Source organism: Ahaetulla prasina, chromosome 2 (assembly GCF_028640845.1).
Source record: "Ahaetulla prasina isolate Xishuangbanna chromosome 2, ASM2864084v1, whole genome shotgun sequence".
In the NCBI taxonomy this organism is placed as follows: domain Eukaryota; kingdom Metazoa; phylum Chordata; class Lepidosauria; order Squamata; family Colubridae; genus Ahaetulla; species Ahaetulla prasina.
In genome coordinates, this window is record NC_080540.1 from 175,861,142 (window position 1) to 175,887,301 (window position 26,160).

Below are 26,160 nucleotides of genomic sequence, written 5' to 3' on the forward strand. Positions count from 1 at the left end.
TCCGTGCAAGTCTAAACCAAATGCTCACTGCTTTGGTTTCAAAGAACTGGCAGCGTGTGGGGAGTGGCCCTTACCGAGTGGAAACTATGTACTGAGCTGGATCAGGAACACATGGCAGCCCAGCTACAAGCACACTTCTGGCCACATCTTCAAAGCGGTGACCCAGGTTGGATCCTATCACAGTGAGAGCCATTTCTCCTTCCAAAGGTCCAGTGAGTGGAGATATCTAGGAAATGGGATTATATGGCATTACGGCATTGCACCTGTAAACTACTTTCTGCTTTCTTCAAATTCTGTTAAAACAAAAGGCAAAAAAAAATTAGCACTGATGTTACCACCAAGCACATCTCCTGTACTCTGAGGTTGGAACTCCCAAAGGAATTGAAAAGTAACTGGATTGAGATAGTTGACTTGCCATGGAAGGGCTTTGGCTCTCTCTAATTAGTGAATTACTGAAAGGGTGGTAGGTATGTGTGTATGTGGCAAGAATAAGGTGGTAAACCGAGATCTGAGGTTTCAGGGGGAAATCCTCATATTTCTTCGTATTTTTTTTTTAAAAAATCTGCATGTAGAACAATTAGGCAGGGAGACTACGGGCTCAGTGATGTCACTTCTCACCGAGTAGATGACAGGTGATGGGCAAGTAGCCACACCAGATTTGGATGGACAGGAGTTCTCAAAGACACAGCCAGTCTCCTTTTCCAGCTGACACCAGACACAGTGGAAATGCTGGGGGGCCGCTTTGCAGCGACTGCAGTCCGAACGGTCAACAGAACAGTTGTACAAAGTCACTGAGGGGAGGCAAAAAGACAAGAGGTGAACACTACAGTAGTTTAACATTGTCCTGCTTAAGGCTTCCTTCTCTACAGCAGGCAAATTTCGTTGCTTTCCAGGGGAAGATAAGCTAGTGCAAAGCTACAGGATTTTCAAAAGAGCAAGACAAGGATGGGCATCCTGAAAGTTGGGGAAATCCAAGCTTAAAAAGTATTTTGCGCTAAATTTTAAGCATCCATGAATTATGCATTTTTTAAAAAGAGATAACAAATATTTGTTTCTTTTGGATCATGCATTTTGTCCTGCACAATACGGCCCTTTTGGTATTTTGGGAAGGGCTCTTGAGTGAAACCCAAACCATAATCACCAACCTCTGTCTTCCTTTCCCTGCCCAGCACTTTTTTTAAATTAAAAAAAACAACAAGAAGGATATCAGCATAACATCCTGAATAAACAAATTGAAAATAAGAAAGAACATTGCACAAGCAATGGGGAGAAATCTTGTGTATATTCGTAAGGAGAAAGACGTTTGTATAGCTGAAAGTGACATGGTTAATAGAGGGAAAATGTGTAACAATTACAACTTTTTCATTAAACAGATCGTTGAAACTCTAGACGTAGACTAATTTTTCAGCAGTTCTTTAACTCATATTTTCAGATCTTTTTGGTCCAAAGGAAAAGATATTTCCATTTTTCATTTTGCAGCATTTAATCTGACAGGAAAGAGAAAACCCTGAACGTGTTTTAGATAAGAATACATGAATTGGAAGAGAAGATATTAAACATCTAATCCAATCCCCTTCCCAGTGCAGGGACCCATCCCTGAAAGGTGGTCATCTTTGTTCTGCTTTCAGCTGCAATAGGTCCACCTTTTCTATGTGACAGCTCTTTAGGCCAGGGGGTCTCCAACCTTGGCAACTTTAAGACTTGTGGACTTCAACTCCCAGAATTCAACTCTCAGCTTTGCTGGCCCAGGAATTCTGGGAGTTGAAGTCCGCAAGTCTTAAAGTTGCTAAGGTTCCATATGTCCTCTGTTTTTATTTTTTAAGATGGGTAAATGATATATCCATAGAGCCCTGCTTTAGACCACTGTAACTAATCAATGTTCTCTTAGAGACCAACTTCTTTAATTCTTCCTTATAGGGGTTGATTTAGAATCCCTGCCATAAATCCCCTCCAAATCCATTCTCTTTTATAAATGCAGTGTCTGGGATTAAACACAGTACAAGGTACTCCAAGTGTGATTTAACCAGAGCATAATACGATGGAACTATTATCTGTATGATCTGAGTGATGCTTCCATTAATGCAGTCCCAGTCTAACTGGCCTTTCTAGATTATTCATCTAGATCTTTGTTAATCTACATTAAAACCATATATGATGTACAATGACAATAAAGGCTATGCTAAAAAATAGAACATAATTTCAAAATGATTAGTTGAGAAATTCTGAAGCTATATTGTTAAAATATGGTTAAAAGCAGTGTTGGCGCAGTGGTTAGAATGCACTATTCAGCCTACTTCTGCTGACTGCAGTTTGATTCTCACTGGCTCAAGGTTGACTCAGCCTTCCATCTTTCTTAGGTGGGTAAAAGAGGACCCAGATTGTTGGGGGGCAATATGCTGACTGTCTAAAACCTCTTAAGAGAGGGTTGTAAAACACTGAAGCGGTACATAAGTCTTAAGTGCTATGGCTATTGCTATTAAAATTGTATCTTTATTGTATACTTTTTGTTCTGTTTATTGTATTCTTTTTGTTCTGTTAATTACTGTAGCATACTAAAATTAAAAGAATTGGTCAAGAAAGATGATTTGAATTTTTTTACTCCATCCTATTTCCAAAGCTTTGTTCAAAATGAATAAGCAAATGGGCACCACAACTGACAGTGACAATTGCTGGCAACCTGATTAAAATTCTTCCAACACAATCTTGAAATTTTCAAATAATTCTACCACTTTTAAACAATGTACTGATCACAAAGATTCAGAAAAGACCTTGAATCCATGGAGGGTAGAAGCCTATTTCTCCTTTTTTAGAATCAAAGGCAAAGATTCCCTTAAATCAGAGATCTGCATACATCACAAAACCAAAACCTGATTCCCTTACCATATAAATCTTCACGGCTATCAAGCCGTTGGTTATCCCCCACTACGATATAGAGAGGCACACGCAGTTCTGGGAGAGCTTGAGTGTAGTGATATGTTTGTGATTGACACCTCACATGATGGGATGTTTCCTCATCCCTTTCTTCCAGGGATGCTGGAACAAAAATTGGGACTCCTTCCACTTTCAGTACACAGAAGACTGTTGCTGGATCCTAAGGGATAGAGGGAGAGTAAAACATCACCTGTTCTTCCCAATTTTGTCCCCAAAGTTAGCCCACCTTTAATCCCACATTCCTAGGAGTCACAGACATCTTTTCCAATATTCAGAATTCTTTAAGGGAGGAGAGCTTTAGCATATTTCACGTTGCATCTCACGTAGGCATCCCAAACCAAAGGACTTTCTCAAAGCCTCCCGTTTTCACCTCCACACCAGTGGTGGGTTTCAAAAATCTTTACTACCGGTTCTAAGGGAGTGGCTTGGTGAGCGTGGCATGGCTTGGTGGGCGTGGCATGGCTTGGTGGGCGTGGCAGGGGAAGGATACTGTAAAATCTCCATTCCCTCCCCATTCCAGGGGAAGGTTACTGCAAAATTCCCATTTCCTCCCGATCAGCTGGGACTTGGGAGGCAGAGAATAGATGAGGGTGGGGTCAGTCAGAGGTGGTATTTACTGGTTCTCTGAACTACTCAAAATTTCTGCTACCAGTTCTCCAGAACTGGTCAGAACCTACTGAAACCCACTTCTGCTCCATGCCTCTTCGGAGGACTCTGATTTACCTGGCTAATCACTAAGTCTAGATTCCAGGCCACCAGATTTATTGGCATTTCCACATTGACAGGAATCAGAGGGATTTCTCCATCCCTTCCCACACTGGGACAGGCAGCTCGACCCTGCAGTTCTTCAGCCAATGCCTAGGAGAAATGGACAAATTAGGTGCAGCTTCAGGCTTCGTGTTCTTTCCTGCCCATTTGTTCTGGAAAGCTTGGAAGGAGACCCCATGCTCCGAAGTGTATGTTACTCACCTTGTGGCTGTAGACAAGTCCTTCTGTATTTGGGCAGGGCCCTTCGGAGACACAGCGATGACTAGATGGACACCAGTGGCACATCCAGAGGCTGTCTACACATGTTCCACATCTATTGGTGAAAGAAGGATCAAAGAAAAACTACCCTTTAACTAAGATGATGTGAGATCAGCAAGGTAAGGAAAGCTTGGCTTCTGGAATTCTTTCCAAGCCTTTAACTTAGGGTTTCTCAACCATAGCAGTTTGAAGATGTATGGATTCTACTCCTAGAATTCCCCAGCTAGCATTTTCAACTTTCCAAGGTTGAGAAACACTGCCTTAACCATAGCTCTGCCCTGGTTTATGTGCCTGGGAAGAAGAAGGGAAGGAGGCTTAGCTTGGAGAAATCAGCAGCATTCCAAACAGAGATTAATCCAGCCCATTTTTAACCTGATTTTTCTCTTGTCAACCACTATCCCCATAGCAACTTTGATAATATTCTGTTCACTTCTAGGAAACATATCCTGTTGATGGTCAGAATTTCAATCTCCTAAACCTTTTCAATACCCCACTGAGTTGTAAAGAAATAGGGAGGTTGCTCTCTTAAAAAGCTCAGCCTGCTGAGAAGAACTTCCTATCCATCTTTCTCTTCGGTAAGTAGGTTTCTCATATTTAGAGCAAGCAGCAAAGTAATCCAAAGATTGAACCTTTGACCCAGAGGCAGCTGAGGAGGGATACTGATTGAGAGAGGAAAGCTTCACGTTCTAGGGTGTGTCTGTGTATGCACATGACATTTTTGTCACCAGGATAACTTATGAAAAATGAGAAATATAGATGTACCTGTGTAATCTGCACACTTTAAAAGAAAATATTAGTATTCCACTTTTCATGTGCAGAAACCCAAAATTTTAATGCAAGATGCTGCTTTAATCTAAGGCCTCTTGCTAGTCATCAACCTGCAGCCTTTGCCACCCCCACCCCACCCCACCCAGCCTCCATCCCCACTCAACATTCGCTCACGGGGTGGAATCAGCGAGTTGGCTCACGGCATTACAGTCGTAGAAGGAAAATCCCAGAGAGGTTATGACAACATCCTGGAACATCAGAGCTAACGTCACAGTCACATGGTCTGAGGAAGAGAAAGGAGAGGTACCCGAAGTTAATTTCCCCCCATCCAAGTAACTAGCAAGAGAGAACTTCTTACACATGCCCACACAACACTTATACAAAGCAAGCCTTCTTTTCTTCTTGAAATATCTTCCCCTGGGCTAAAAGACTTTTCTGAAAATTACATTTGTTACAGCCTATTGTATACTACATAACTACATAATGTAAATACATTTATTATATGATAATATAGCTCGTAACAGCACTTTTTTGGTTTTTTTGTAACTTCCAAACCAAAAAAAAAAAGATAGCTTGACGTGTAATCTTGAAGATGGACAACAAAGGTAACGCAAGCAGGCTTCTGAAACCTAGAATACAGAATGTGCCTATTGTGCAGCCACCCATCAAAGTAGGATATAAATAAATAAACAAACAAGAGGAAATGCTGTTACTCAAACGACAGGGCTGCACCACTTCACACTGCAGGTTAGGACTGACATGTTGGGCAGGTCCACCCTACATGGAAGTCCCTCTGGACAGAAAACCAACGTGACAGGGAAACCAGAGTAGCAAGTTTGAACCTGACTTGGTAGTGCTTGATCTGGTTATTTTTTTTAATATGAAATGATGGGCAAGTGACCAAACAAGTCGCTTGGATTATTGTAATGCTCTCTACATGGGGCTCCCCTTGAAATGCACTCGGAGGCTTCAGCTAGTCCAGAATGCAGCTGCGCGGGTGATAGAGGGACCTACGCGTAGCTCCCACGTAACACCGCTCCTGCGCAGACTGCACTGGCTACCTGTGGCCTTTTGAGTGCACTTTAAAGTGTTGGTTATGACCTTTAAAGCGCTCTATGGCTTAGGGCCTGGGTACTTACGGGACCGCCTGCTGTTACCACATGCCTCCCACCGACCCGTACGCTCTCACAGAGAGGGACTTCTCAGGGGGCTCCCACACTCTGGAACGAGCTTCCCCCGGGTTTACGCCAAATACCTGACCTTCGGACATTCCATCGCGAACTGAAGACACATCTTTTCATTCGCGCGGGGCTGGCTTGAACTGAATTTTATTAATTTTAAATTTTTATTAACTAATTTTAAATGGGGTTTTTAGTCTAGTATATTTTAACCTATCAGGCTAATTTTAAAATAAGTTTTTTAATCTGCATTTTAGATGGTATATTGTATTGTCTGTTTTATTTTTGCCTGTACACCGCCCTGAGTCCTTCGGGAGAAGGGCGGTATAAAAATCAAATAAATAAATAAATAAATAAATAAATAAGTTTTAGCCAAGTGTCCAAAGGAGAACAACTGTAAGCAAGGATACAATCTCAGCAAGATCTAAGCCTTAATCTTACTTCTGAAGGACCTACTCAGACAAGGAACCAGAACCAAGATCAGAATTGTTCTTGTTAAGTGTTAAAACCTTGGAAACATTTGTAAGTTTGTTAGGTCTTCATGAGAGGTCACAGGTGGGCTACAAGGGTTTATCTCTATATGCACAGTTGCAAGAATAGATAAAGCAAGAAGACTGGTAGTCTGAGTATCATACAATGGTCTCCTTAGACAACAGAGAATGCTTTGCTACTGGTAAAGGTTTCCCTTGTCCAGTAGTGCTTGACTCGAGGGGGAGTGCTCATCTCCGTTTCTTAGCCAAGGGAGCCAGTTGTGTCCCAAGACATTTTCTGTGGTCATCTGGCCAGCATGACTATACGCCAAACTGCATGGAACACTGTTACCTTCCCACCAAAGTGGTACCTATTAATCTACTTGGATTTGCATGCCGCCAAACTGCTAGATGGTCAGGAGCTGGGGCAAGTAACAGGAGCTCGCCCTGCCATGTAGCACTTGGGTCTTGAACTCAGGCTGTCTGCTTTCCAGCTGACAAGCTCAGCGTCTTTAACTTCTTAGCCACCACGCTCCCATTTTGCTACTGGAACTAAAAGCTACACCCACTGTACCATCTGAGTAAGGCAGGCAAATACTTTGCACACACTAATCCTACTACAGCTCTCAGAGCAAACACTCTGAGTCAATTATCATGTAAATTAAATCATTGCTTATGATTTTTAAGCATTTCTTTTTTGCATCTGGGGGGCTCAAAGAAGAAGACAAGGAAATTTCATTTCTTAAATAAAAGTATTTCATTATCCCAGGGGTTGGCAACTTTAAACACTCAAAGAACCACAAAAATCCTAACTGGAAGCCCCCATTCAATTCTGGAGCCAACCGGAAATCCGGTTCTCCCACCATAGAGTCTCCTCCTAGCACAGCATCTTTTTCCTCTGCAGACTGGAAGTTGGTTCCCCTGCCAAAGAGTCTTCTCCTAGTGTGGCATCCTTTTTCCTCTACTTGTTCTAACCAAAAGCCCTATCAATTGTGGAGCCGACCAGCAAAAGAAAACCGCAACAGAGGGATGAAAGAGCCACACGTGGCTCCAGAGCCGTGGGTTGCTATCCCCTCCATTATCCTAATGTGGATGGGCAGAAAGCAATAACTAAGACTGCAATTTTTTAAAGGGCTGCTCTGATTTTAACAGTCATCTGATTGCAGATGTTGAGCAAAGTCAACTATTTATCAACTTACAGGCTTGATTTGAGAAGGGTTTGATGCTTATTTTCTACTCTATATTTATTTATACACCAGTTTGGGTGGGGACTCATGATCAGTCAAGGTGTCCTATCATAAGAAAAGTAGGCTTGCCTGCTCTAGTACCCTCACTGGCTATGTAGCCCCAAAAGCAGGATTTGATTGGCTAAGGTTGCTTCTGTTCTAATTGATAGGGAAATTATTTAAATTAAAATATCATATAGCTAAATCCTAAATTGCTGATGTATTACTGTTCCACCAGCATACTATGGTCTTTCTATCACTGCAGTTCCACTGCATCTGTAGGGCTTCTTGTTGTGGTTTACCGGCAGCCTGTGGAGCTGGCAGAGGAGTCGGATAGCGATGAGGCTGAGGAAGAACATGGGCCAGTCCTGGAGGGTGGGGAAGGCCCAGAGGAGGACTCTGCATTGGAGGAAGAGGTGGGGCCAGGGCCATCGGTGAGTGATGTGCGGACTACGGAGCCTCCAGAGGATGACAGTAGTGAGGCAGAGGAACAGGAGGAGCCTGTTCCTAATGCACGCATGAGAAGAGCTGCCAGAAGGCAAGAGCAGCTCAAGTAAAGAGGACAATTCAGGAGTAGGGCCAAGAGATGATTGGCCCCTCCCATAAGGCTTAAAAGACCAGGAACGGCTTTTGGGCTCTTTGTCGGAAAACAATGTTGATAGTCTTCTCCTTGTTTTGCTGCATTTATTTCTTCTCGGCGTCTTCTGCTTTTGAACTTTTGCTAAGAAAAGCCTTTGGCAGTTTGCCTAATTAGACCAAAGTTGGTGATAAGACTGAAGAGTTATGTTATGAAGAATTTGTTTTGATTTAGTTTGGACTACACTGAGAATGAGTTAATTCTCAGCTGTTCTAATAAAGTCTGTTTGTTTTTGAACTGATTGCGTCTACTACTACCTACTCGGGCCTGGGTCACAACACTTCTGGCTAAAACTTCCCTTATAAAATAGCATCAAAATGTAATGCACTCAGTATAGGAGCCATACATAAGCCCCAGGCTTACCTTTGCCTTCTTGGATAGGTGGCACCTGCTCAGGAACAGGCGATAAGCAGCGGATCCAAGAGTCTTGCAGCTGGGCCTGGCTTTCTTGGGTCCCAAATGCACAGTGGTAATGCTCTCCTTCACCCAGTGCAGGGAGATTGGAGACCAACAAGGAGATCTGAACAGGACAGGAAACATGTATATTTTCTTGGAATACAAGGCAATTGAGGTCTTTGGTTCAAATGTGATTTAACACTTCAACGTTAAATCTTTGGAAGGCAAAGCATTTTATAAATTTGAGCGAGATACTAATATATGCATTATCCCTCTTAACAATAACATCTTGGGGCATATTAGGGGAAAACAGGCTTGAGATTAATCCAAGCAATGCAAAGGGTTTCATTTCACGTGCAAATATTCATAGGATGATGAATAGGTCATTGCTAAATCATAATAAATCCACTTCTCAGTTTTTTGCTATTTCACGCACCTCTGTCTGTGTTTCTCGACTCTGATTGGCTGGTAAAATTTGTTCCACTCTCAAGCACTGGCTCTCATCTCCATAACTCCAGAGCCAGTGATTGGCCAGCTCATGGCGTTCACATTCCAATTTCCGGGTACACCTGCCAATCATATTAGAGATGAAGAGACAGAAGCTGGGCTTATACAACATGCTAGGTTAAAATAAGACTGGTTGTTTATTCTTTGCATTCTGCAAACCCAGCCAGCGGAGTTGATTTATGATTCCAGTGTGTTGAGTGCATCCAGGCAATTGGATTGAATTTAATAGACCATGGTTCAGTTAGCAATGGAACAGGGCATTGTGCAACCCTGTCAGTATCCATCTCTCTTCTTTTAAAACAACCCCTTCATATTATACACTCTCTCATCAGAGGCCCACCTGCTCTGTAGGACACACCAGCCACAAAAAGGGTCTTCAGCATGCAGGCATGAGGTGCAGTCTTGGAAATTAGGGCATTCTGAGACTGGGATCTTGGACACCTGAGTTAGAGCGAACAAAATATAATTACTGATTTTATTTATGTGGATAAGAAAAGTTATTCAAATTGTACTTTTACAGCAGACACAAGCAGGAGAATCTACCTAATTTGCATCACGTTTTCTACTCGACTATATAAATGCCAAATCTCTTCTAAAGACAAGGCTTGCCGGTTTATTTTGGCAGAATTTCAAGAGTTATAAAGGCGGATGACAGATTTAACTAAGAAATGGGCTAAGGGTAAGGGATAAAAGGAGCAGCTTCTAATTTAATTGGGACCGATCCGGAAAAAAGTTTCTGGTATAGTTGTCTGTGTTAAGCTGGAGTATAAATTAAAAATGAAAACAAAAGAATCATGGAGATATGTTGGTTGCCAAAGGTAGGGATCAACTCTACATAATACAGTAATCTAATAAAGGGAAATAATTTACCTCTGAGCTAATGGAAAATATACACACAGCAACTATGCTGTATTTTTCACATAACTTTTTTATATGAAAAATACTCCCAGGCAGAAGAAGAAAACAACAAAGGCCCCATAACAGGTTTTCTTAAGCCCAGCTATAGTTCAGAATTTTCTGCCTGACAAACAGATGGAAAACAGTAACAAGCTGATGGATCACCTGTGAAGCTGTCATCACATATAAGTAGGCCCCACTACTGTCGAGTAGCAGATCTGAGTTGACAGGAGAATTCTGACCAGTGGGCATCGTGCTGTAGATCTGTGCCACAGAGCCATTCAGATAAATCTAAATAAAATAATAGAAGCATCACTGCCTGCTCTCAAGATGCTGAGCACAGCAGTCTCTAACCTGAAGCGACCAAGATGTGCATGGGTTTCAGTTTCCAAAAAATCCCAACTACTAATTCCTAGTACGTCTAGGTGTGGATGCTTCCCACCTCTTTCTCTCTCTCTCTCTCTCTCTCTCTCTCTCTCTCTCTCTCTCTCTCTCTCTCTCTCTCTCTCTCTCTCCCCCTCTCCTGGCAACTGCCTGAACAAGTGCCTACAGGTTTTTTTGGCAAGGTTTCAGAAGTGATTTACCTTTGCCTGCTTCCTAGGGCTGAGAAAGAGAGGACTGGCCCAAGGTCACGCAGCTGACTTTGTGCCTAAATCAGGACTACAGGTTCTGTAAATATGTATTATTTATTTTATTTATTTATTTTATTAAATTTCTATACCGCCCTTCTCCCGAAGGACTCAGGGCGGTGTACAGCCAGAATAAAAACACAGAATATATACAATTAAAAGAAATTAAAATGAACTATTACTATACGGCCGATAATTAAAACATTTAAAAATTTAAAATATTATTAAAACCCCAATTTAAAATCAACTATTTATGCCAGTCCTGCTTGAATGAATAAATATGTTTTAAGCTCACGACGAAAGGTCCGAAGATCAGGCACTTGACGTAAGCCAGGGGGGAGTTCGTTCCAGAGTGTTGGTGCTCCCACAGAGAAGGCCCTACTCCTGGGGGCCGCCAGCCGACATTGTTTGGCAGACGGCACCCTGAGAAGGCCCTCTCTGTGAGAGCGTACGGGTCGATGGGAGGCATAAGGTAACAGCAGGCGGTCTCGTAAGTACCCGGGTCCTAAGCCATGGAGCGCTTTAAAGGTGGTAACCAGGATCGTGCTGTAGATTATGGTGGGCTAGGAGAGGACAGACTTGTTTTCAAGGGGAATATAACTGCACTTTAGTCTGCACTTCTTTTTAATAGCTATTTTAAATTCCATTTAAAACTAAAGAGTTTTCCAGGTGTCATTTGAAGGTGTGTAGTAACAGCTGCGATTGTTCTGCGATTCCCTGGAATTGCTTTTCTCTACTGGTCGCTCTCAGTGCTGTTTACAAATGATGTGAGTGGGATGGTTCTGGCACAACTGGAAGAGGCACTCTGGGAAAGGTAGTTCTGTAAAACGGACCAATGGCCTTTAAAATAAGGAGTTGTTACAGTGAGGAAGGTTGATGATTTACATTTATGATGTACGCCACCTTAAATTGAGCGGTCAGTGGGAAAACTCAATAAAACAAATTTTCTTTCATTATATGTGTTTATATATAATGTTGTGACAAAATAAATAAATAAATAAAAATAAAATTAAAAAACCATACGTGCTAAAGCATTCTGAAACTGCTTGGAAAAATTAATTATGAAATGTATAGATGTACACAGGTGTGTCTTTTATCTGAACTGGCTTGGTTTTTAAGAGACGCTGAGAAATTAAGGCTAAAGATCTAAATCAGAGTTCTTCAAACTTGGCAGCTTTAAGACTTGGGGACTTCAACTCCCAGAATTCTCCCAGCATAGTGGGTTGGAGAATTCTGGGAGTTGAAGTCCACAAGTTTTAAAGCTGCCAAGTTTGAAGACCTCTGATCCAGTGGTGGAATCCAGCAGGTTCGGACAGGTTCTGTAGAACCGGTAGCGGAAATTTTGAGCACTTCGGAGAACTGGCAAATATCATCTCTGGCTGGCCCCGGAGTGGGGTGGGAATGGAGATTTTGCAATATCCTTCCCCCAGGAGTAGGGAGGGAATGGAGATTTTGCAGTATCCTTCCCATGCCACGCCCACCAAACCACGCCATGCCCACCAAGCCATGCCCACAAAACTGGTAGTAAAAAAATTTGGATTTCACTACTGCTCTGATCCAAATGAAGACATTCTCCCCTTGGTGAGCAAAACTAAATAACAAACAGTTTGCTGTCCCTGAATAACACCCCAACAAGTGATGCCTGAAGCAGCCTCTGCACCTCAAACTTGCAGTAGGACCAGCCCATCCTGGTGACATCTGAAAAACAGCATGAATTGATGCACTGAAGCAAACAACAGAAGCTCCATTTCTGCCCCAAGACATGCAACCTTTTCCTGTTTCTTGTTTGTTTTGTTAGTTGTAAAGAGAAATATATGGTTGACACCTAAGATCCAGTTTTTGGGTTATAAAAAAGACAGTCATTTGGCAGCACAATAAAAAAAAAACCCTCCCATTCCCTCTGTGTCGGTGTGCATGTGATGTCAACCCACATGCAAAAGAGAAGGGGCTTTGATTGCATGGCTGGGGCCCCCCAATCAGTACTTTTTTATTTTAACCCCTTGCCTTGCTGACACTACTGCATCTCATAACACCTTATATTAACACATACAGGGCAAATTTGAAGCATTTTCACTTTACTGTATGTTTTAGTGGAATAAAGTTTTGTACTTGCAAGACATTTCCCTGAAGGAGCTCAGCCCTTAAAGCAATATAAAATGAAAGGTAAGACGCCCTCATAGAAATTAAAAAAGAAAACAAAGTGAGGCAGTTCAAATCTAGGGTTCCTGTCCATTCATATACTTCAAGGCTTTGGTATATCTCCAAGAGTCCTATCATCCTATCCATCAAATTTCACTAGCAAACCAGTGGTGGGTTTCTACTGGTTTGCCCTGGTTTGGGCGAACCAGTAGTGGCGATGGCAGGAGGCTCCACCCACCCACCTGGACGTCATCACAGACGCTCTGCGCATGCGCAGAAGCGCCACGCGTGAACGAAGCAAGGGCACACACAAACACACGCACTCACAGTTCTGAACTGGTAGCAGAGATAAGTGGAACCCACTACTGAAGCAAACCACTGGTCAAATTTTAGTGACAAACAACTTGGAAATAGAGTCTCAAACATCAGAAAGGCTAGGGTTAGGGGGGAAAAAAGAAGTTGATAAATGCTGATGTTGTATAATTTTCAATTTCAATAATTTCTGTTGGTTCATAGATCAGTTTGATCAGAATTTCCACTCAAAACACAAATGATCAGGGGCAGAGTATTACGTTGTGGACATGTGATGCAAAGACACAGTGCTCTTGGGAAATCCATAAAAATATTAGGAAAAGTTGAAGGAAAAAAAGAGGACAATGACCGGCAGCTGCTGCATGGGTTCAGTTATGACAACATTGAATGCACCATTGAGAGCCAGAGGGTCTGAAGACAATCTGTCTATGTGGGTTGCTAAAAGTATTGCTCCACTAGATGTATTGGCTTGGTTTATGGTTGTTCTTCAAAATATTTGTATTATTTACTTTGGATTTAGAATGCACAGCCATCTGAAGCTATAAAACCAGTAGCCTGATCAATCAACCAGATTCTGACACCTTTGATTGATGGTAGTGAACCCTTCTGTGATCCTTTTAACTGGCTGTTGTTGATTGTGAGTTTGTAAGTAAGATAAATGCTACCTTACTGAGTTATCACATTTCAGTTTTTTACCCATACAGGCTAGTTTTATATCATATGTTTGTTTGGTCTGCGTTTCGTTGACTGTATGAATCCAGCCATTGTGATTTGTAAATGATAGGTTATGGTTTAGACTGAGATATGAAAACAGTCTTTGTAGCTTGTTCAGCGAAGCATGGTGTGATGTAAGAATTCCATTCCACGCTTTTGTCTTGGGATTGCTGTCCTACAGAATAATTTGTCAAGGTATGCTTTTTCTGGCTGTGGGTTCATGGTTTCTATTTATTTTTATTTTTATTTTATTTATTTGTCAGTATATATAAGCATGAAATAACCATACTAATTGGATACAATAAAAGAGAACATTAGGACAGGAAAGGTAGGCACGCTGGTGCTCTTATGCACGCCCCTTACAGTCCTCTTAGGAATGGGATGATAGTCTTCGGTTAAAGCTTTGGGGATTTTGGGAAGAGACCAGAGTCAGGTAGTGCATTCCAGGCATTAACAACTCTGTTACTGAAGTCATATTTTCTACAATCAAGATTGGAGCTATGATAAAGATATGCTTTATTCAGCCCGTAAAGGGTGCTAAGTGTAGTTTATTTCATATATTTCCTACTTTCATGCCTAGTGTTTTCCAAACAGGTCTTCGTAAGATGGGGTAGATCTCCATCTCTGGCCAACACTTATGGGGTTTGGTGTCCAACATGCCTTTAAGGTGCCTGCCAGGAAAAGTTATCCTTGATTGTTAACTTCCAAGCCTGTCAAACATGACAATATTTTCTCTTTAGTTGTAAAGGCATGTTAAAATGTATGAGAGAAAAGTACTGGGCACTTAACTATTTCAGTGAAGTTTATAATGAGCTAATTGGGAGGAGGTATGTCTGTTATTCCCAAATGTCTGTTAAATGTGAAAGCCATGTTATTCTGGTGATTTATCTCATCTGTATCATGACGTCATTCTGCAAATAATGTAAGTTCTGTCATATCCTGAATTTACATAATTGATGTAAATGATATAATAGGCATCAATTGTAAATCATCACAGAAATCGTATTCATTTTTCATGAAGGTCGTAAAATTAAGATCATTTAACCTGCCCTCTCTACTCTAGATGCAATAGACTTAGCCATTATTTGAAGGGGGAGGGGTCTGGGTGGAAATTTGGTCCATTGTAACCAACCTTTTCTAAATGAGGGGGTGGGAAGGTCTGTTAAATCAAGGTTTCACTTATTCTGAAATGCAATACTGGGAGTAGTATGCAATACTACTCTTTTTTTCCCCCAAGCAAAAAACTGCAAGGGTAGCCAGTGGCAATCTTTCCCACTCAGTTTTCTATCGATAGCAATCTCAGCCATAAATTTACAAAGTGCTTTATGAGCAGGCAGGAAGGCGGTGGCAGCAATGAGGAACACATCAATGCAAGGTAGGCCTTTGTGTGGGAAAGCCTGGCCAGATAAGAGCTGTGTGCATAGACTGGTGTGTTTGTGGAGCTAGGCATGTTTATGCCTCAAGCACTATCTCATCCTGTAATGTTACTGGGTTTAGAAGGAACCATCTCTTAAGTAATTGCAGTATAAGAGAGAGAGAGAGAGAGAGGCACAGTATGATATAGTGGTTAAAGTGCTGGCTAGGAGATGGTGAGCTCTAATCTCACTTTAGGCATGAAAGCCTGCTGGGTGACTTTGGGCTAATCACTCACACTCAGCCAACCCACTTCACAAGATTGTTGTTGTGAAGAAAACTGAAGGAGGAAGGAGCATGTATGTTCAACACCTTGAGTTACCTATAAAGTAATAAAGGCAGGATAAAAACCTAAGAAACAAACGAACAAACCTTATTCTCAAAAGTAACATAGGGGACATTGAGAATAACAGGCATACCTCTTCGGAATTAGGAAGGCTTCGCTGTAATATTTAAGTGCCCAATAGTTTTCTCTCATACATTTTAACAAGCCTTTGCAAGTAAAGAGAAAACATTATTATGTTTGATAGGCTTGGAAGTTAACAATCAAAATTAATACAATGTTAACTAATTCTTCAACTCTATACACGCTCACTTTGAAGTAAACCCCGTTGAAAGCTCTACTATACTAGATTCTGGAATAACTGTGGTGGTTTCAGCCTAAGAGAGCCACCAGTTCACTTCCTACCTAAGTCATGAAGATCATTTTATGCTTAGACGTGATTTACTGAATCAACCTGGTTGCCTTTAATATGTTAAGCCCCAACCATGTTTTACAAAACCACAATTAGCTAAATTAAACATGCTTACCCAGAACCAACCCAAACACATTTATTTATAACACATAAGCAGCTTAGCCATCCTTTCTCAGCATAAATCTACTTCAAACTTTAAGGATAAAACAGGATAAAAATAAACCTCAAACTTTAAGGATAAAACAGGATAAAAATAAACCTCATATACAATGCTCTGGACAGGTAGGAGGAAGGGTGAAATATTTTGGGATTTAGCAACACCAAGATTGGATCTAGGTATTTCTGGTTCAGCCTCTAACCAGAATTATGCATACTTATGCATTAAAATACATACTTAGGCATTTAAAAAACTTTCCCAGACTTAGGACATAGAGAAAGCAATCAGGTTTTCATATATATCTGAATATAAATTCATTATTTTGCAAAATCACAAATAGAGTGGTAAAACCAGCCTAGAGAAGTAATATTTTTCTGCTTGGAATATTTATTCACAATTAGGCACTTTAAAACAAATCAGTTTCAAATAGATACAGCCTTTCGTGCGGTTGCAATAAAAACAAAACAAAATTACAGGCAAAATTACTGGGAGGAGGGATGTCCTAAAATAAGGTAAAGAAAGGAGGCAGAGATTAAGCACTCAGAAAAAGACACATTTTGCCTCTACAGGTACTAAGTATTTGTGAAAAATGCATGTTAGGGGTAAATTCCAAAGAAAAGAGGCACCAAGGGGAAGAAGAAAGATGAGGAATGAGTAATTCAGTTATGTAGGGCAGAAAGGGTTTTAAAAAGCAAATAAAGAAAGCAAATTGAGATAAGCAGTCAAACAATGGAGGGTTTTAAAAAAAGTAGCCAAGGGTAATTCCAGATGAGGCTTTTATTGTGCAATCCCTCCACCTCACTCAGATATGGCATTATCTTGCCACTTACAGGATTTCTGTATTTTCTCACTACTTCTTTTTCTACCCCCAAACAGCTAAAATGAAAGGAAGGGCAGAAAAGAATCAACTGGTATTTGATTAGAGCACTCCTCTCCCTGAAAGTCAAGCTTGAGAAGAGAGAACCACCGTAGGGCATATAATAAAGATTGAAAGTAGACCAAAAAGGAACATGGGGGGGGGAGACAAGAGAAAGCTGAATTGAGACTATGAGAAACCAAGGCATAGTAATATAGACAATAGAAATAATAATCTATCAGCTTGGGAAAAAATACCAGAACATCAAGAGTCAAAATCAAGAGTGCAACCATCCAAGGGGAAAAAAATTAAGTTGGGGAAGTCTGGAATAGACCAAGACCAGTATGTCCAGGATCAATATTCCTCAGGGTACATAAAAACTGCCCTAACATGGGCTCTCAGAATCATTTCAAAAATTCTTTGCAAGTTAAGACAGAGGCATGAGTACAACTCTCTGGGGGTCCAAGATAAACCTTTCAAATAGGACTCTATGGCAAGAGAGTTCAGCTACTGACCCCCTCCACCTTGTAGTGATAGTTGAAAGTAGGTGGGCGAAACTTCCCTGTTACAAGACAGAACAGTAGAGGAGTTTTCCCTGAAGAGAGTGAGGAAGATAAACTTGACTTTGAAATATGCAGGAACCATTACTTAGGTAGGCAAAAGGGGCTGGAACCTTTTATGTCCAGAACAATCTGATAACATTTGAAAACAACTCAAACAGACATTTCCCCAATTCACTGAATAATAAGGAGGAAGGAGAGGTACAGGATTATGCACAATTTAAAGTTTCTATTATTACAGCCGATCTCAATCCTAGGGAGGTTGATAATGGTATTATTGGATTACCACCTGGCTCAGGAGCAATGGTAGCTTTCTGCGATAGTTTTCCCTTACTTGTTTCCTCTAATCTTTCCATAGCTTTTCTTGGCACCAATGGTTATTTAGATTTTTGCAGGCTAAATACAGTTCCCTTTCTGAATGAAGGCATGGGGCTAAGAGCTTACAGCAGAGGTGAGTTTGATGGCCTCAAGCTCTACCTCCCATTTTTTATTTAGAGACGCTGCCCAACTCTGTGCCATTCAGCTAAGACTTCTGGCAAAATAGTTTTGCCCAGACAGACAGCTAAGAAAAGTGGAGGGAAAAAAATGTAACCATCTTGACACTGTCTTGGTCCCCTGGGGCCTGCCATTTTCTCTCAAGCTAACCCACCTGCGGGACAGCTCTGGGGGTCAAACAGGAGGGGAAAAAACACTCTTGTTCAGATGCCTGGGGGAAAGGCCTTTGGGTATGTCACCTCACAAGCAAATCTGGGCTTTCCTGCAATCCACAATGTGAGAAGAGGCAGGCCCATGGGGAGGAAGCCTGCCAGGTCTGGGTTGAAAAACAAATAGTAGATTGTGAATTGGCTGGAAGGATGAAATGTCTGGAAGCTCTCAGGTTGCTGGAGCATCAACTCTCCATTTTTTAAAAAAGAGTTCATTGCATTCCCAGCCTGTTTAAGGAATGCTTCTTTTTGCTAATGGTAGTGTTGAAAAGCAGTGTGCCTACGATATGGAGGCCTGGAGGAGTGGGCTTCCTTCTCTGTCAAAGACTAACTCAATTAGGGCCGCACAACTTTTTCTACTCCCATTGCGCTTTCAAGAGCCAAGATTCCATAAGCAATGGGTAGATTCAAGAGCAAAATTACACATATATCATTTATATCTGGGATCTGCAAACTTGGCAACTTTTAAGACTTGTGGACTTCAACTCCCAGAATTCCTTCTGAGGAATCCTGGGAGTTGAAGTCTACAAGTCTTAAAGTTGCCAAGTTTGCAGTTTTAAGGAGTTAAATCTGTTTGCAGACTCCCCGAGTTAGATAAACTAACATTAAATAATTACAATTTGGAGGGTTTTCTTTTTAAGATTGCACCTAAGCTTTGAGGGCCAGGGGCAGCTCTGTGGTTTTTAATAAATGTGCTTTAAATGTGTTAAATTGGCTGATTGCTGAAGCACCTTTTTTTTTTTTCAGGGACTGTCAATCTTCCAGAGAAGCCTTCGAGTAAAGTAGCTTTGCAGTGGTTTGAATAACAAAAGAAGAGAAATGCTTAAGAAGATTATTGGGAAAGAATGCAGACCCAGTATCCCAAGCCAATGAAACAGAGTAAGTGCCGAGCAAAACACTGATTTCCCAATAGGTCATTCCAATCAGAAATAACAGCAGAGATAAGCAGAGACACCAGGAAAATCAACCCAAGTCAGAGGTACCAGTAGTTCAAAAGAAGACCAAAAAAATGTTACAGAAGTGGCTCCCATAATGTTTGAGTGGCCAAATGGAGAATCTGCTCTCTCTTTGGAAGAAGAATTATAATCACATGAATTATTCCTTTTTTTAAATTAATATTTTTATTGCGTTTTTACAGATAAACAAATCTTACTCATCTTATGCAGAACTGCGACCATTTACATACCATAACATTCTAATTCAAATACACGGTATACATTTTTACTATACATTTTAATTCTATTTCTATTATGAATTAGTCCTAATATGAAAGAAGGATGCCTTATGCTGACTTCTTGAGAGCCTAAGCCAGGGGTGTCCAAACTTGGCAACTTTAAGACTTGTGGACTTCAACTCCCAGAATTCCTCAGCCAGTAAAGCTTCTGGGAGCCAGCAAAGATTCTGGGAGTTGAAGTCCACAAGTCTTAAAGTTGCCAAGTTTGGACACGCCTGGCCTAAGCTATAGGAAACACTAAGGACCTCCAGTAGGACAAGAGTACTAATAAAGGAGAATATTTGAAGTCCAGGGCTGAAATGAGAGGTCCTTAGTGCTCTTTGAGCTAGCTTGTTTTCTTGCTGACATTTCACTATCCTAACTAGGGAACATAATCAGTGCTAGTAAGGAGTGGGATTTGCTGTCAGTTCATATTCTGCTGTTTTGCCTGTCTTTGTGGGTGGGGGCAGTCTTAAGAGTTTCTTTGGCTGTGCTGTTTACTGATGGCTCTTTGGCAGTTTCTTGATTGGGGTATTGTTTACCTGATTGTTGGTCTAAAGTTAACCTTGGGAGTTAATCTATGCTGATCTGAGTGCTGATTACTGGTGGAGAGGTGCTGGGGTCTTTTCCTCTTTTGGGTTGGTTGACTGTCTCTTTTGCATAGTCTATAGATCCGTAATGGCGAACCTATGGCATGCGTGCCAGAAGTGGCACACAGAACCCTTTGTGTGGGCACACGTGCCATTGCCAGCTGCTCTTCTGGTTTCTGACATGCACATGAGTGCCTACCAGCTGGTCTTTGTGGGCACTGGAGTGCCGGAAAACAGCTTGAAAGCAGTCTAAAAAATGGCCAAAAAACAGGTATGCGTGTGCCAGCCAGCTGGTCTTTGGGTTTCTGGTGCACACACATGCACGTGCGTTCTGGTTTGTGCACTCAGTGCCTAAAAGGTTCATCATCACTGCTATAGATGTTGCTAACGTCTACGTGTCTATTGATGGCTGATTTGTCAGAGTACCATCCTTCTAGAAATTCCCTGCCATCTTTGGACTTGGCCTGGTCTAGAATGATCATATTTTCCTAATTGAAACCATGGTTAAATCTGTCTATATGTTGTGAGATTAAAGAATTTTCATCATGTCTTCTGCCTGCCTGTTGCTGTTCGTGGATGCATTCTGCCAGTCTTCTGCCTATTTGTCCTGTATACCGGTAGTGATTGTTACTGTCTTCACATTATATTGTAGATGATTCCTGTTTTTTCTTCTGGGGTTGCTGGGTCTTTTGGTTTGTTTAGGATGCTTTGAAGGGCTTTAGTTGGCTTGTGACAGATTTTATTTTCCTGGGCTCCAAGATCACCGCAGATGGGGACTGCAGCCAAGAAATTAAAAGATGCTTGCTCCTGGGGAGGAAAGCTATGGCAAATCTAGACAGCGTACTAAAAAGCAGAGACATCACCCTGCCAACAAAAGTGTGTATAGTCAAGGCTATGGGTTTCCCAGTTGCAATGTATGGCTGTGAAAGTTGGACCATAAGAAAGGCTGAGCGCCAAAGAATTGAGGCTTTTGAACTCTGGTGCTGGAGAAGACTCCTGCGAGTCCCTTGGACTGCAAGGCGAACAAACAAGTCAGTTCTAGAGGAGATCAACCCTGACTGCTCTTTAGAAGGCCAGATCCTGAAGATGAAACTGAAATACTTTGGCCACCTAATGAGAAAGAAGGACTCACTGGAGAAGAGCCTAATGCTGGGAAAGATTGAGGGCAAAAGAAGAAGGGGACGACAGAGAACGAGGTGGCTGGACGGAGTCACTGAAGCAGTAGGCATGAGTTTAAATGGACTCCAGAGGATGGTAGAAGACAGGAAGGCCTGGAGGAATGTTGTCCATGAGGTCGCGATGGGTTGGACACGATTTCGCAACTAACAACAACAAGTTGGCTTGTGTGCTACACTGATTCCATGTAGTTGTAGCAGTCTATTTGTGGTTTCTGAGATATTCTTGATATATGGCAGTGTAATTCTTTTTAGGGTTTGTGTTGGTTGGTTGGTGCGGTATTGGGTTGGGTGGTCAGAGACTTTTTGATAAAGTTGTGTGGATATCCACTTCTAGTAAGACAAGAGTAGCTCCCACTTCAAGCCAGGAGCCACACCAGAAAAACAACTCTGGGTGAGCAAAGGCTCGGCAAAGATCATTCTTAGTAAAACAAGGATTTGTCCCTGCTGTGCAAAATTATGAGGTACTCAACTTGAAAAAGGAAAAACAAGCGGGACAGCAGGAAATTCCTCTGGCACGCATTTGCCATGAGCACAAAGCACAGATCACATACATGAAGGACCTTCCTTTTCCTAGAGAAAGAATCTCTACATGAGAAGGCCATGGAAGCAAAGATCCAGGTCACTATAAGGGGGAGGAAAAGGAATGGCTTTGAGGGACATCCATTTCCAGGGCTGCTTAGATCAGTGGTCTCCAACCTTGGCAACTTTAAGCCTGGAGGACTTCAACTCCCAGAATTCCCCAGCCAGCTCTGGGAGTTGATATCCTCCAGGCTTAAAGTTGCCAAGGTTGGAGACCACTGGCTTAGATCATATTTGCAAGTTTTATGCAAAATCTCTCCAATTTGGGACTATTACATTTCCCTAAAAGTTAGAATTAGCGGACATAAAATAAAAAATCAATTTAAATCCTGAACTTAATCATTTATTCTGAGCAAAAGAGCAGAACTGAAAATTATTATGATTACCCTTTCAGAAATCAGCAGTATCATTAATGAACGGTAGATAAATAACTTTAGCTGTTGTTATTATAAAAGATGACTTGCTGCAGTGTACACAATTTATACGCCCTAATCCCTAACTGCAGAGCTTCTCTAAAATTGCTGACAAAAGATTTTTTTTTTTAAATGAAAGGGAAAAGTAACACATACGTGGGAGCAAATCAGATTCACCCATTTCTCTGGGGTTGTCTCCGTACGCTTCTTTGTTCTGACTCTACCCAAACTTTTGGGAGTGTGGCTCCCAGCATGCTTTGCAGGTACAGCATAGTTGTACTCCACAAATAGATAGAAGACGTTAATGCTGGTGCAAGGGAGTATATCTCAGTGCAAGTACTACAAATGTAAATCACCTTTCTAACATAGCAGCAACAATAGTCTTAATTGCAGCTCAGTCATAAATTTCAGACCCAGTTTGAAAAGGAGAGACTGTCTGCCTTCAAATAAAGTGCTGGCACAGCACACACGAAACTTGCAATTTAAAATATTTTGAAACATACAATTAAAACGAATCAGACCAAATCTTGCTCCACAAGAGCCTGAGCCAAATCAACCTTGCATGTAGAAGACATTATTGGTCATTAATTTACAGAAAGGTGAGTCACAGAGGGAGGGAAAACATTCCTGACCAAGCAATCCTCGTGATACCTAAAACCGAAAGTTCAGTTTTGTTTCAAAATAAGCCTCATTTCTCATTCAGAAAAGCTGAATTCTGCAGGTGGCAAAGGTGTTGTAATTGAATTTGTTGTCTGTGTGGATTTAGTTAAGCAATACAGGTTTACTTCTCTAACCAACGGGAAGAACAAAGACACCCTGAAGGATGCTGCATCTTTTTGATATATTGGATTTCCCAATGTGCCTCCATCTGACTTTAAAATATCACAAACTTGGAATTTGCAATTTAAAAACCCCTCATCTATAGTCATATTCATTCCATACATCTTGTTACTTGAAGAAGGTAGAGAGAAACAACTCTGTATAACGATTACATGACCAATGAATTATGAAACTTAGCAACTCCATCCGAGTAGATTTAGTAGAATAATTATTTCTACTAAATAATTATTCACAAACATTTGCCAGTCTAAGAAATACACCAATGTGTATTGGTGCTTGAAAGCCAGGATGGTTTTGGGCAAATAAGAACATGAGTCAAAAGCTATTTCTGCACATCTGGCCAACAATGTTCAGAACCCAAGCTAGTGAAATTATTTTCTCATAGATCTGGAGGAACCAGGCTGGGAAAAGAAGAACATAGCTGAAATGACCATTATGGCACCCACCTTGTGCAGTTGCCCAACACCATCTCCCAGGAAGGCAATGGTATGGCCTGTTTCTACCATGGCAGCCACAGCTGTCAATCTTGGCACGGTAGTCAGGAGTGCCTCGGCCACCAATGGCTTCCGGCTGGCAATGGGGCTAGGCGTGTGTTCATCCCCACAGGGGTAAATCTCTGGGGACTCCTGGAAATGAATAACATGAAAAACAAAAAGGTTGGAAGACAGCCACCTTGGGGTGGAGCAACTGATCCTCTGCCCCTAAACAGTAGAGTCATTCCTGTCCTGTCACTCACTTTGGATAAAGAGCTGCAACGAGAGGTCACTCCGTATTCAATGGCAGCCTCCTCTTCATTGTTGTCACCTATTCCAGATGTGGTGTAGCACAGCTGCCGGGTCTTCTCCATCGCTGCATTAATTGCATTCAAGCTGTAGGAACACAGTGCAGTCCGCCCAGTTGGGACCGCAGTGGACCCCTGCCCAGCAGCTAAAACTACAAAGAGGGTTTTGTCTTTTCCAGCAAAACCAGGTGCTAGATGCATAGCCTGAGCCAGGTTGTAAGCTTGCCCTTGACTATGTTGGCATTCGAGAGGCAGCTCCACGTAGGAATAGAGGTTGGTGTCATCTACGCACGTCCGGGAGAGGTAGGTACGATATTCCATCTGTGCCTTTGCTCCACGCCGAAAGAATAAGAAGTAGACATAGCCATCAGAAGCAAAGGCACCGACGTAGCTGTTGTTGTAGTCAGAGAAATCACCCACAACCAGTTTCCCCATTCCTTCATTGGAAAAGGCCTGTGGTCCTTCCAACTGGCGGATGGTAAATGGCGGGATACCTCCAGAGAGCTTTGCAGTCAGTCCGCGACCCACAAAGAGCAAGCCCCGGCCATTGTGTTGCCCCACCAAACCAACTGTTGAAACCTTTGGCTCATTGGCTGCCACAAACTGGTTGTCTCCTGGATCCTCAGGATGGTACAACACTTTGGTGATATCCGTCAGAGCTCGCTTCTCACATACTCCCTGGAACAGCTGCCCACACACCACTAGCTCACCAGCAAGCTCATTCGGTAAGAGGAGCTTGTTGGAGTTGTCCATTAGTTGGGCCTGTGGACACTCACGAACATCACGGAAAGGGAGACACTCAGGACTGTCTTGGTTTGGCCCTGTGCGGACATGTCCTAGAAGCCTCAGCTCAGAGTCCAGCTGATACAAGGCATTGACGGCCCCCACATACAGTCCCCCTGTGCTCTGGCCTTGAGCCAAATGATTGAATGTACCGTTGGGAACCACAAATAATGGATAGGAAGAGGGTTGAGCAGCTGGGTACAAGGGCAGCAGGAACATCAGTGTAACCATTAGAGGCAGCAACAGGCGGCCTAGGACCATGGCCAAATCCTAGACAGAAGGAGAAAAGGAATGAGCAACAATTAACACAAACATCCTAAACCAGCCTTCCTAATCCTTGGGCGCTTCCGTTGTATTCTATTTCAGTTCCCACAATCTAAAGCCAGTAGGTCCAAAGAGATCAGGACAGTTCTAATCTGACCCTGGAGGACCACTGGCACTTTCCCAAAGCATTCATTCACAGATCCTACGATAGCTTGGCTTCCAAGAAGTAGGAAGACACAAAGGGTGCCCACATGGTGCCACTATTCCTCCTCTCGTCTCTACAGGTAACTGTCCAGGTTCATTCCAAACGCATATGCTCCAAAACACTTCAGCCTGATTACCAAAAGCTAGTTGCCGCCTAAAAAGCTCCATCTGCGGCAAAAAGGCACAGTAGCAGATTCATGAGGGAATAAATAGTTTTATACTTGGTCATAGAGGATCAAAGTACTACAGGCTATGATTCTTTTTTTTCTCCTCTCTCACCACAACTATCAAATCAGCCACGAAATGGGCATTTAAAAAAATCAGAAAAGGGAAAAGGCTGACTGAGAAACCACAAACTTTTAATAAATCAAAGCAGTTGGCATGTCCCTCAGCTCCGGGTGCAACAATTATGTACCAGACTCATGAAAGGGGAGAAAGAAATATCCAAGTACAAGCCATCTACACTTTCAATATCCAGATTCAAGATTCAGAGACCAAAAATAACAACAAAAACCAGTTGCTGACCCTGTGGGCACTTTTGCTGCACTCCAATCGCTTATTTTAAAATTAAATAGTTCAAGTCCAGCTGTGTTTGCCCAAGTTCAACTAGGTCAGTTAACTTGGTTATTCTTTAGCTAGATTCATTGGTTTATGGTTGTATGTAGTCCAAACTTAGAACATTGATTACTTTTAATAATCACACTCTAGTGTGTTGCGGTAATCTAGTCATATGCTCTATTCCCACTCTACTGTGATAAACATTACTCATTGCATAGAAGTGGATTTTTTCCTCTGTTGTGTTCCTGTGTTGTTATTAAAACAATTTTCTTATTTGCTGAGGTACATACAAGCATTGACTCACACAGCACACAACAGCAGCCTTCTTAGTGTGGAGATGATTAAGTTGTAAGCCTGTCCTACCCACATAACGGACCATCCTAATTTAAAAATGAGGGTGGAATGAGCCTGCTCCAGAAAATCTAGCAGAGTCGCAACAGTCAGTCTCATTTGATCGCAGAAACTGCAGGCCCCTTTTAGGGGAATCTCCTTCACCAACAAATGCAGCACTGCAACGTCACACCATAAACTCCACCCTTTGG

General features: G+C 41.9%; 1 protein-coding gene across 5 annotated transcripts in view; it reads right to left on the reverse strand.

The window, feature by feature from the left end:
* The window catches only part of PLXNB3 (plexin B3), a 65,346-nt gene that overhangs the window by 30,727 nt on the left and 8,459 nt on the right, over positions 1-26,160 (reverse strand). For all 5 annotated transcript variants that reach the window (XM_058167481.1, XM_058167477.1, XM_058167478.1 and 2 more), the window contains 12 exons: positions 23,765-24,862; positions 23,475-23,654; positions 10,202-10,327; positions 9,480-9,580; positions 9,069-9,201; positions 8,600-8,756; positions 4,900-5,008; positions 3,901-4,012; positions 3,655-3,789; positions 2,881-3,091; positions 619-791; positions 75-226 (listed from right to left, as the gene is read on the reverse strand). In XM_058167481.1, coding sequence (XP_058023464.1) covers positions 75-226; positions 619-791; positions 2,881-3,091; positions 3,655-3,789; positions 3,901-4,012; positions 4,900-5,008; positions 8,600-8,756; positions 9,069-9,201; positions 9,480-9,580; positions 10,202-10,327; positions 23,475-23,654; positions 23,765-24,853 — 2,678 coding nt within the window. In that variant the 5' untranslated portion in view covers positions 24,854-24,862. The remainder of the gene's footprint in view (positions 1-74; positions 227-618; positions 792-2,880; positions 3,092-3,654; positions 3,790-3,900; positions 4,013-4,899; positions 5,009-8,599; positions 8,757-9,068; positions 9,202-9,479; positions 9,581-10,201; positions 10,328-23,474; positions 23,655-23,764; positions 24,863-26,160) is intronic.